This window comes from Myotis davidii, unplaced genomic scaffold (assembly GCF_000327345.1).
Source record: "Myotis davidii unplaced genomic scaffold, ASM32734v1 scaffold163, whole genome shotgun sequence".
NCBI lineage: Eukaryota > Metazoa > Chordata > Mammalia > Chiroptera > Vespertilionidae > Myotis > Myotis davidii.
The window spans coordinates 1,106,702-1,119,688 of record NW_006295056.1 but is presented as its reverse complement, the minus strand read 5'-3'; the positions used below and the strand labels follow the sequence as shown (position 1 = coordinate 1,119,688).

General features: G+C 43.8%; 1 protein-coding gene across 1 annotated transcript in view; it reads right to left on the bottom strand.

Moving 5' to 3' along the window:
• Positions 1–7,961, bottom strand: part of FAR2 (fatty acyl-CoA reductase 2) — a 50,688-nt gene extending 42,727 nt beyond the window's left edge. Inside the window, exon 1 of the mRNA XM_006769652.2 lies at positions 7,730–7,961. Within this exon, the coding sequence (XP_006769715.1) occupies positions 7,730–7,918 (189 nt within the window). The 5' untranslated portion in view covers positions 7,919–7,961. The remainder of the gene's footprint in view (positions 1–7,729) is intronic.
• Between the last annotated feature and the right edge of the window lie 5,026 nt (positions 7,962–12,987).

Sequence of the window (12,987 nt, the reverse complement as noted above, 5' to 3'; positions counted from 1 at the left end):
GGAGGCAGGGCCAGCTGGTGAGCGGGCAGCACCACTCCTCGATCGCCCTGCTGGTCACCTCCAGGGTACCCCCAATTGCCCCACAGATTGCCCCTGATCGCTGGCCAGGCCTAGGGAAGCTACCCATGCATGAATTTCGTGCACTGGGCTTCTAGTTTATCTATAATGCTAATCACTGTACTTTCTTATTAGATGACCTGGAGAACTAATGATTCAGCAGACACTCTGCTATTGTTAAAAACAATTTTGCATTCAACAAGATTTTAATTTAGTTTACATAAGTGCTAGAGGCCATACAATGTTCAGTTCATCACCTTGGGAATGCCTTGTTCCCACACCGAAGGCCAGTTTCACAGAGTTCTTCTGGAGAATCAATTACCTGGTTAGAAGCTGCAATATCCTAGGGGAGGCAATGCAATGCAGTGGGGAAAGCATGGGTGTTTTAGAGAAGAAAGAACTGAACTGAATTCCTGCTTTGTTGCCCAGTGGGTGTGGTTCAGTGGTTGAGCATCAAACCATGAACCAGGAGGTCACGGTTCGATTCCCAGTCAGGGCACATGTCCAGCTTGCAGGCTCAACTGGGGGCGTGAAGGAGGCAGCCAATTGATGTCTCTCTCTCTCTCTCTCTTCCTCTCCCTTCCTCTCTCTGAAATCAATAAAAACATATTAAAGGGAAAAAAAGAGAAATTCTGCTGTCATTCCTTGATAGATGTCAACTTATTTGGATTAATTTCTCATCTGTAGAGGTTGCAATAAGGCACACCACAGTTTTGTGAAGATTAAATAGGGTAATGAAAGTCAGATGTCTAGGGTAGTGCCTGCCACTTAATAGGTTCCTAATAATAGAAAAACTCCCTTTCTGCTTCCACAATAGTCATTTTCCAAAGCTGCTAATCTGACAGCTGCGTGTGTATGTGTGAGTATTTGTGCGTGTGAGGTCACCTCAAGGTTTCTGGTTAGACCATGTGATCCAGATACCTCTGAAAACTGAACGTGTTCCAGAGTCATGTTGAATCTTGTGGCTTAGTGACTGTTTGTGTGAAATCAGTACAGGCATTTGGAAGTTTTTTAAAAAAAAGACTTGGGGTGATTGGAAACAATTTAAAAAGAAGGAATGGAGATGGACACCTGAAATCCTGTCAGTGACTGAGGTAACTAGTGAATGGTATTGTAAAAGAAAATGAGGAATCGAGAGAATAAATTGCTTCTGTTCCTGTGATCTTTAGTATTTCCACAGGACTAAATCAATCTCTTTTTTTTCTTTTTCTCTTGAAAGAAAGGAAATGGCCCACAGGGGAGAGGCTTAACATGCTTCAGCTAATCTCAGCTGAGTAACTGTCAAACTGAAAACCAGTTACAGGCTTTTAAAAGTGTGTGTTTGTTAGTCATGGGAAATTTAAATGCCTGGCAAGATTATAGTCCCTCCAGTTATCCCAAGTTTATAGAGGCCTCTTGATTTTTGTGGGATAATTGGTTTCTTAGGAAAAAATATAGTAATGGAACAAAACTGGCTTTGGGGATTTATAATATAAACTTGTTTTCAGTTGCCTTTACCTTATATAGAGATATAAAAGAAATATTCAAGTCAATTAGAAATTCATTTTTGGAAGTAGGGATAAGCAGCTTTTACAAAACAGGAAGATTTTTTTTATTTGTTTTGTTTTGTTTCTTTAATCAAAAGGTCTTTAAAAATTAACAAGGAACTTTACAAAAAATGAAATTAACATTTCAGTTGGGTGTTTCTGAATACTCAACAAGTTCAGATTGTTGGCCTTTTCTTTGCAGATGTTATTTGGTTCAGTGTTAATGTTTTTAGTTTGAAGCTATTGGCTTTTTATTATTACTTCAAAGTTAATTTCGTTTTTAAATATATTTTATTGATTTTTTACAGAGAGGAAGGGAGAGGGACAGAGAGCTAGAAACATTGATGAGAGAGAAACATCGATCAGCTGCCTTCTGCACACCTCCTACTGGGGATGTGCCTGCAACCAAAGTATATGCCCTTGACTGGAATCGAACCTGGGACCTTTCAGTCCACAGGTCGATGCTCTATCCGCTGAGCCAAACCAGTTAGGGCCAAAGTTAATGTCTTTAACTGCATTATTTTTCCTCTTAAGGATTAATTTACATAATGTTTTCTAGAAAACGACCAAACAGTGATAGTCTTGCAAAAGGACTCAATTAACTGTTTCATTAACTTTTCCCATCTTCTATTGTCTGAAACACAATTAATCAGTTCTGTGAACTGAGGGCCCGGTGTGTGACCCTGCATGATTCATTACAGAAAGCTCCCCAGGGTATATCAAAGTTGATTTATTTCAGGGCCAACTGAGGGCTTATTGAATAATTCATATTTTCCAGAGAAGTTGACTTGAATTATACAGTACAATCTGCCAAGCTCTCCTTTGTTTATAAATTCACTTTCTGGTTACATCATGCAGGATGGGCCCTTCCTGGAAACCTTGACTTGTGCCTGGTCTTCTCTGATGCTGCATTCCAAACCCAGCATAATCTCTCTGTGACCCTTCCCTGGTCTGATTACCATAACTTGCCAGGAAAAGACAGACCCATTGTTGGTACCATATTTTTCTGTGTATGAGACACCCCCATGTACAAGACCATCCCCCCTTTCCCAATCCAAAATTAAGAAATCAATATTTTAAACATTTTGCAGGTTTTCCTCTTAAGGCCTTCTTCTTTTTTGGGCAACTTAAGGAGTTGTTCTCCCAGTTTTATCCACTGTCTGATCATACATTCAGTGGGAGGAGGTCCAAATTGTCTCTCAGCAGCTCTATTTCCATGCTCTTTTGCATAGCTGATTACATTCAGTTTGAATTTTGCAGAGTAAGATAATCACTTACCGGTATTTATCTTTTTATTTTTTAAAAATTGTATGGGCTCAGAATGCTCCAGTCCCTGTTGCATCTCTGTACTCTCCACCTTCACCTCCACCTCCAATTACAGCATCAGCTGACGTCAGTAACAATAAGGCTCATGATTGGAGGAAGTCTGTTTGACAAGGTATGGGTAGCAACACACAGTGCCGTTTCCTCCTTGGCTGGCTTCCATGTATAAGACACCCCTCAATTTTTAGTCTAACGATTTTAGAAAAAAATAGTGTCTTATACACAGAAAAGTATGGTATCTTCTCAATGAAACTTTGCTTAGATGCTGGCCTTGCGATCACTCTTAATTAACTACCTCGGTCTTAATGTAATTTCAACTATTTGGGGTTTATTTTTCAGGTATGGATTTTGTCTTGATGTTTTCTTACCAAGTTATTCAGAGTAGATTACAGCCAGTTTAAGATCCTAAGTAGACATACATGGAATGTGGTTGTTGTAGAAAAACAAAACAAAACACACAACACAACCCACATCTTTATGGCACTAATAAACCTCAACATACTCTCAATATTTCTTGGAATTTCACAACTGTAAGATTTATTTCCAACTACTTATCTGTTATAGCAGGGGACATCATGTTTTGTTACAGATAGCAAAATAGAGAAAATATCAATTTCTGTATCTGAAATTGGTTTGGTTAAGATGGAAAGCTGATTAGTTCATCATGAAAGGAGCACATTTTTCATAAGTAAGAGACTAAGCAGCTGGCTTAGAAAACCTCAGCACCCACAAGTTGAAAAGCATGGGGTGTGGTGAGCATGTTCATATTGCAACACATGAAACATGGCTTATTTTCCTTAGAAGCTTCCCAGATGTGAAAGAAACAAAAATATTTTTTTTTAAAAGACAATGTTGAACACCTTGCGTTCGAGGGGGATGGGGGAGGGGAGAAGGGTAAAAGGGATATAAATGGTGATGGAAGGAGACTTGACTTGGTGTGGTGAACACATAATACAATATACAGATTATATGCTATAGAATTGTACACCTGAGACATGTAATTTTATTAACCAATGCCATCCCAATAAATTCAATAAAATTAAATTTAAATTTAAAAAATACATATTCCCTTGGAATCCCCTAAATCTCCTGATGGGCAACCACTGTGCTGGGCAATATCGCAGTAGGCGGCTACCTGGCTGGGTTATATTGCAGCAGGCAGCTATCCAGCCGGGCACTATTGCAACAGGCAGCTCCTATTGCCAGAGGCAGCTTCCCAGCTGGGCACTATCTCAAGAAGCAGTTACTATCAGTGAGGAAGTCACTCATGAGAGGAAGTCACTATTTCCTCTTGGGGTTGACCAGGCTGGCGGGGGTGAGGGTGTGGGGGTGGGCATCTGCTATCCTGAGAGGGAGAGGCTGTCACTATGCAACAGGCAGCTACCACAGGGCAGGGCACTATCCGGCATTGGGCACTATAGCAAGAAGCAGGTACTATCACCAGAGGCAACAACCTGGCCAAGAACTATCAGGAGAGGCAGCTACAGGGATGAGACTATGTTGCAACAGGCATCTACATGGCCATTTCTGTGATATCTACACTAATAAAAGACAAAGAAGCTAATTGACTGTACCTTTGCTACGACCTAAGCCATGTCCACCAGCCAATCAGAGCGACTATATGCAAATTAACCCAACCTAGATGGTGGCCGGCAGCCACTGAGCTGGAGCAAGCAGGAGGCTTGATTGCCTGGGCGATGGAGGAAGCCAAGCTTCCCGCCAGCCGTTTCAATTATAGAAGATAAATAAATCCCAGATAAAAAAGAAAAAAGAAAGAAGGAGAGGCTGGGAGCTTTCTTCGCCGGGGAGGGGTTGGGGGTGGGAGTTTAGCCAGCCTGAAAATGGCCCTCGGCCCCTCACCCAGATTGGCCAGGCACCCCAGCAAGATGCCCTACCCTGAAGGGGCTGTGGTCAGCTTGCAAACGGCCCTCAACCCCTCACCCAGGCTGGCAAGGCATCCCAGGGGGAACCCCCAACCTGAAGGGACTGTGGCCAGGCTGCAAACAGCCATCAGCCCCTCACCCAGGTTGGCCAGGCACCCCAGTGGGGACCCCCACCCTGAAGTGGCTGGGGGCAGCCTGCAAACGGCCCTCAGCCCCTCACCCAGGTTGGCCAGGCACCCCAGTGGGGACCCCCACCCTGAAGTGGCTGGGGGCAGCCTGCAAACGGCCCTCAGTCCCTCACCCAGGTTGGCCAGGCACTCCCGCCTCCTCAGCAGTGCTAAGGATGTACGACTGCAGCTTAGTCCTGCTCCCCGCTGGCAAGTGGACACCCCCTGAGGGCTCCCGGGCTGCCAGAGGGATGTCTGACTGCCAGCTTAGGCCCGATCCCCCCATGGAGCGGGCCTAAGCCAGCAGGTGGTCATCCCCCAAGGGGTCCCAGACTGTGAGAGGGCACAGGCCGGGTTGAGGGACCCCCCCCCCCGAGTTTTGTGCACCGGGTCTCTAGTGTAATAATAATAATAAGGGAAAAATACAATATGGTCTTGAATGGAGAAAAACAAACAAAGAACCCTTCCTTGGATTGTTGTTGTGAGGACGATAAAAGCATCTGTCCTTTAGCCGACACTCATTAAGTAAGTAGTTGTTATGATTATTATAATATCATTGATGCTAGTTTTGCAGGACTTGACTTTTGTGTACTTCTTTGAAAACTGGAGGATTCCATGCTTATTACATTTCTGGACCTGCCAGAGAGTTGCAGGTTATTCCTCAGCGCCTGACCCTCCCATGTCAGATTTCCTTTCCTCTCACCAGCCCCTAAGTCCCTAACATGCCCCACCTCAAACTGAACCACAAGTGATCCAATTTTTTAGAACTTACCTGGGTCCTTCCTTAAACAAAACCCCCTCTGCATTAAGTCATTGTAAGCTTTCACCCCGACCTTATTTTCCTTTCTATCGCTCCAAGCTTTCTGGATTTCTGAGGGATCAGTGAAATGTCAAAAGGAAGAATAAAAATAAACTGGAGACAATTATGTTAATAATCTTTGTCTTTACTAAACTTGGTTTTCACAAATTAACAAACCCTGGTGCTTTCTCCAGACTGAAGACTGCTTTCAGTTTTGTTTATAGTTTTTAACATAATCAGTGTTCCAAAGTACAACTCCTTGAGGTCTTACAGTTCAAAAACTCATCAAAGAAGGTATGCAAGATGCCCAGCTTCTTTTCAAACAACTATTTTAGAAAATATCTCATAAATGATAAAATCAAAATATCAAGCCCAAACCAAAACTATAAGCACTACCCAGCCAAATCCCTTTGCCACTAAGGAAAGACTATGAACTTTTGAATTATAGACAATCTGAAGCCCACAATCACAACTAGCCCCCTTGTTGTGAATCCTTTGCAAAATTGCCAGCCTGCACCGCAACAATCTACACCCTACACCCGTGGTTGGCAAACTGTGGCACACAAGCCACATGCGGCTCTTTGGCCCCTTGAGTGTGGCTCTTCCACAAGATAACATGTGAGGGCGTGCACATACAGTGTGATTGAAACTTTGTGGCCCATGCGCAGAAGTCTGTATTTTGTGGAAGAGCCAGTATTTTGTGGAAGAGTCACACTCAAGGGGCCAAAGAACCACATGTGGCTCGCGAGCTGTGGTTTGCCGAGCCACAGTTTGCCAACCGGTGATCTATACTAATAATAGAGGAATATACAAATTGTCCTGGATGCCGTCACAGTAACAGTAATGACCAAACAGCAGGTTGCATGGGTGACTAGGCCGACAGGGGGCTAGTGAGGGATGACCAAATGACTGAACAGCAGGCTGCGTTGGGTGACCACACTGGTTGGGGGGCATTTGGGGGTAACCAGGCCAGCAGGGGAGGGACAGTTGGGAGCGACCAGGCCAGTGGGGGGGGCAGTTAGGGGCGATCAGGATGGCAGAGAGGGACAGTTGGGGGTGACCAGGCCCGTGGGGGGGGGCAGTTGAGGGCAACCAGGCTAGCAGGGTGGGAAGTAAGGGGCAAGCAGGCCAGTGGGGGGGAGCAGTTAGGGGCAATCAGGAAGGCAGGCAGGTGAGCAGTTAGGAGCCAGCAGTCCCGAATTTTGAGAGGGATGTCCAGATTGGAAAGGGTGCAGGCTGGGATGAGGGGACCCCGCCCCCCATGCATGAATTTTGTGCACCAGGCCTCTAGTCTTATAATAAATAGATAACACCTACTTTGAAGAAGTCTTCTAATTACTAGAAATAAACCCCCAAAGTACCTGCACATGACAAATGTTCTACAGGCTGGAGGAAAGCTCCCTCGGCAATCCATGCCGTTCTCTCCTGGTTCATATTAATCCTTTCTGCTGGGGTCAGAAGAGCTAATTCTCCTTTTACATTAACCTATATTTCTTTTTCATTAATTCTTCCCTTAGTGTTTGTCACAAAGGTGACTCCTTGAAAGTGATATAACATCTTGACTCCCGAATGAACCCTGAGTCTTGACTCCCCCTGGCTTGTGGAATGTACAAGAGAGCTCTGGGCTAATTACCAATTCCCGTTAGTTCTGCCTCCAGGGCAAGCTGCCCTCAATGTTATCCATGTCTTTCTTAACAGGCCCTGGATCCCGAGCCTCTTTGCTCCCCAAACATTCCTTTCCCACATGGAGTTTCCCTGCTCACTTGCCCGGGACAGAGCCTAAGCACTCTCTTTTCTCTTATGGGAAAGCACGACACATTCCCAGGAGCAGTTGGTCGGTATCTTGTTGGTATCCTCTCCCCCCTCTGCCCCCATATCCTGGCCTTCACCTGCCATTTGAGGCCACATAAGACACTGTAGGGAGTCGCCTTGTAGAGAGTCGCCTTGCCCCAAGTGTCTTCCCAGGAGACATACCTTACTATTTAAGATCTGGATGACCCTCTGCTGCAGCGTCTGGCCGGCCTTGGGCCTCACAAGGATATAAATGACTTTCAGGTCCGGGCTGGTGCGAAATAGCTTTTCCATCAAGACTTTCCCCAGGAAGCCTGTCGCCCCGGTGATGAGAATGGACTTGCCACCATAGAAAGCTGCAATCGAGGACATGATTCTTCCCTTTGTCTCTCACGGCTCCAGAAAGAGGTTCCTGAAAAGGAAGAGAAATAACAGAAGATTACATTCCTGAAAATTCTAAGATGCGGTCATTTAAACTGTTTTTGGGGCTCTCAGAATTTTGAATGCGAAGAAATGTTAGAGTGATAGCATCATGGCTTATTGACAACATGATTCATGGCAATCAATATTTATTCAGCTCACTGTACATGCCAGACTTTATGCTGGGAACTGCGGGCAAGAAATGAGTAAAACATGGTTCCTGCTCTCAAGGAATTGCTCACAGATGAATGCAGGGGACAGACACGTAGAGATTGTTATGCAGTATATAGCATGGTAAGTGCTGAAACAAGGGGGACACAGTGGAGGGGTGCATAGCAGGACCTGGAAATTTCAGGAAGGTGATACCTGAGGTGAAACTTGAAGACAGAGAAGGGCTGTGGCAAGCATGTTCCAAGCCAAATACAGAAAGAGAAAGAACAAAGGTCCAAGGTGTGGTGTAGCATGCTGTACGGGGGAAATAAAAGGAGTTCAGGATTGCAAAATGTAAATAATAAGGCGAGGAGTGGCTCTATAACCTGTTAACCCAAAACTTAGAACAGCTATAAAACTTTTAAAATTATGATGTAATTATTATTTCATTGCAGTTTTTTTTTTTAAATCCTCACCCAAGGTTATGTTTTTCATTGATTCTAGAAGGAGAGAGAAACATTGCTGTGAAAGAGAAGCATCGGTCGGCTGCCTCTTGGACATGCCCAACTAGGAATCGAACCTGAAGCCTGGGTATGTATCCTGACCAGAAATCGAACTTTCGACCCTTTGGTGCATGGGGTGATGCTCTAACTACTTAGCAACACCAGCCAGAGCCCATTGCAGTTTATTTAGAGACATTATTGGAACAAATAACTTTTGGTTTCACTTGAGCTAACTGGCTCTGTCCTACCCAGTCATTTCTGAATTGTTATGTTCTCTTCCTTGAGCTGAAAATGGGTCTAGTGCTATCCTTTCCTTCATATGCTGCTCACAGGATTGAAACATTGTAAATGAGAAAGGGCAGAGAAGGTTGCACAGGGAGGCCACAGACCAGAGGCTGGTTAAGCCCTGAAATAGCACTGGTGCAGCCCAGCGCTAGGTAAATCCACTGAAGGCCCTGTTTCCACAGCCTGGGGAGAGGGTGGTGGGAGCCAGCTGCAGACTTGGATGCTGGGACTCCTGACCGACAGTCCCCATGCGGTAGGAATGCAGCATGAAGTGCTTGTCTATAAGCCCCAGTTAAAAGACTGTTGGCTGGAAACAGCATCTGAGCTTTGAGTGAAGGCAGTGCTGGCTCTAGGGGAGCAGACTTCTTTCCATCCACTGGCTTTTCCGGCTACAGCAAATCCTTGGCTGTCTGCTTGGACGGGGTTGGTGTGGATCTTGCATAACACAGCTCCAGGGACTGGCTTTGGCATCGGGGTTATAAAGAAGAATATGCAACAAGTCCAAGAGTCCACACCCAGCCTCTTCAGCTTCGGTCAAGGTCACTCTGCCAGTAACTCCTCAGGAACAATGAATGACCTTTCATAGTTTCAATGTACACATTATAATTTATAGTCATGATTTATGCTTTGAGGATCTTGTGGCTATTCTCTTAAGCCAAACTCTTTGGCTTTAGAAGATTCATTCATTCATGAAATTATGCAACAAATGGTTTTGGGTACCTGCCATGTTGTCACTCCAGCAGAGGAGGCCCGGGATACAGAGATAAGCACATACATAAACAAGACTGTTACAAATGTAGATAAAACTGGGATGAATGACAGAAATCACACCCCATCATCAATACTATTCGCTTTAGGAAATCTGGGTTTCAGGTCTAACATTTGTTAGACCTACTGAGCTGCTATTTAAACCCATTTTTATTGAGGGTTGATATGAGAAATATTATTTTGAGAAACACATTTGGACCTTGTGCAAAACATCAATTAATGATATTTTTGCCATATTATATAATGTTATTCACATCACAAGATATCCAACCATTTTCTCAAGAACTGAGCACTTTGGAAAAATACAGACTCATCTTGCCTGGCCTGCCTTGAAGCTCAGAAAAGTGGTGTCACGAGTTTAGATAACATCCTAGGTTAGGACACAGGTTCTAAGGGAGACTGCCCGAAATCAAATTCCAGTCTATCACTTATTAGCTGTATGGCCCCAGGCAAATTATTAATCTCTATGCTGCAATAAACTGGGGACAACAAAAGTATCCACTTAATAGTGCTGTGGTGAGAATTCTATGAGTGAACACATGTAAAACTCTTAAAAATATGTTACATAGAGTATATTAAGTATATACTCTTATCAGCTATCAATACAGTCACTACTTCCACATTTTCCCTCTTAATTGCTCTTGCTTTTCCTTTTGACATTTGCTTTAAATGTTCTGTCTGAAGCATTTTCTATAACCTCTTTTGGAAATAGGAGGAGACAATTGGTAACTCAATTCATTGTCAAGCCAACTATGGTGTTATCACCAAACACAACTCCACTAGATGATGAATCTTGCCAATTCTTTTCTATATGAAAATGTTTTGGCACCATACTCCTCCACTCTAATATTTGGCACAAGTGAGCATGGCTCAGGGCAGAAAAATTAAGGAAGGGAAACCGAGTTTGGATAGAGTGACTTCCCAACCTTATTTCTTCTGATAATATCATTGTTTCGTAATCTCATATGCTTTAGTGGAGTCATATTTTCTAGAAATGCAAATATACTGTTAATACATTTTGGTTCCAGACAGTTTTACAACCTGTGTTGAAGAATTTTAGAGAGCAGGAAACATACCTCTCCCAAGCTTATTTCTTATGAGACAAAGGAAGGCTTGATATGTCCTCAAAGAATGGAATTTGCCTGCTCTGTCCACAGCCCAAATACTTCTCAAACACAACAGAAACCATAGCAGGGTACACTGAGTGCCCAAGAAGAAAACAAAACATACATCAGTGTCTCCCGGCACTGACCGCCCGGTCGTCAAGACCAGGTGACCATGGTGACCGTGACTCCAATCAAGGTAACCGATTCTGAAAAATGTCAAAGAGAATGTCCATCCTCAGCTCAAAGCTGCTTCAGGGATGTTTCCTCTGTTTCTTGCTTCTACTCTCAGACTATGGCTTGGTTGCTGGCCCCAGAAACTCCTATATAAAAATTGGCTCCCTGAAACTTTTTTCATATGGCATAGCTTTGCAGGGTTCCAGGAATTGCTGACTCCTAATGTAATTAATTCATTAAAAGACTTACTTTAAACATTAAAATAATTTTAGAGTCATTTGTGAAGGATATGCCACTCTAGAAGGAGAAATATGTTTCGAACTGCTGACCAGGCCAGGGCTTGCCTTTTTTGTTGTTGTTATTGTTTTTTGTGTGTTTCTTTAAATATTTTATTGATTTTTTACAGAGAGGAAGGGAGAGGGATAGTTAGAAACATTGATCAGCTGCCTCCTGTACACCCCCCATTAGGGATGTGCCTGCAACCAAGGTACAGCCCTTGACCAGAATCAAACCTGGGACCCTTGAGTCTGCATACGTAGACTGATTTCAACGCCTGTCCCAGTAGCCGCCAGGATCTTATGTTTTATTTTTTAAGATGTATTTTATTGATTTCAGAGAGGAAGGGATATTGATTTCAGAGAGGAAGGGAGATGAGAGAATCATTGATCAGCTGATCCTGCATGCCTCACACTGGGGATCGAGCTCACAACCCAGGCATGTGCCCTTGACCGGAATCAAACCCGGGACCCTTCCGTCTGCAGGCCGACGCTCTACCCATTGAGCCAAACCAACCAGGGCAGGGCTTGCCTTTTATATCATCTGAGATCACAGGTGCAGACAGCACAGGACAGGTTCCTATCCTTCAAGCCCATGATATCCTTTGTGAAAAGCCTACGTCACTTTGCAAACTCCAGACTCATCTCGTATAGTGCAGGATATCTGATGCTTGAATGAAAAAAATAAGGAGACTATGAGAGTCACCCAGTGTATTTTTTAAATATATTTTTATTGATTTCTGAAGAAGAGAGAGTGAAAGAGAGAGATAGACATCAATAATTTATTGATTTCAGAGAGGGAGAGAGAGATAGAAGTATCACAATGATGAGAATCATTGATTGGCTGCTTCCTACAGGCCCCGCACTGGATATCGATCCCGCACCCGGGCATGTGCCCTGACTGGGAATCAAACCGTGAACTCCTGGTTCATAGGTCGATACTCAACCACTGAGCTATGCTGGCTGGGTCAGTGTCTTTTTACTAACTGTCCACTCTGAGCTAGGCACTGTCTAGACTCTGCGATGGTAGTAAACCGGTTATGCAGCTTAGAGTCTTCCTTTTATTCTGGAGCATTTTCTCCTTAGGATCACCAATTTCCCCATGATCATTAATGAAAATAGCTTTCACTCTCCTTTTGATAGTAAAATGAGGCTGTTCTCACTTCTAGTGAACAGATTTTAAAATACTGAATTGTAATCGTTGTGCCAAGTTATACATTTTTTTTGCACAGCATATGGAAACTTTAATTATTCTGTGAGTAGTTCTGGAAAAAGAAAAAAATTAAGATTCAAATATTTAAGGGAGACAAGTTTATCCAAATTTCTTGGTTTTCCTTTAGATAAAAGCACTTTTATAAAAGAAACTTTGCCTCTGAGGAATCTTACTCTTATATATTTTTAAATATATTTCTTTACTGATTTCAGAGAGGAAGGAAGGAGAGAGAGATAGAAACATCAATGATGAGAGAGAATCACTGATTGGCTGCCTCCTGCACACCCGCTACTGGGGCTCAAGCCCGCAACCCAGGCATGTGCCCTTGGCCGGAATCGAACCTGGGACCCTTCAGTCTGCAGGCTGATGCTCTACCCAGCTAAACCAAGCTGGCTAGGGCAGGAATCTTACTCTTGATGAAGGTTTCCAGGCCTTGGCTCTATTAACCTTCTGGGACAGATGCATTTTGTTGTGGGGCTGCTCAGTGCAATGCAGGGTGTGAACTTTGTTAAATGTGCTCTAGACCCCCCCCCCCCCCCACACCCAC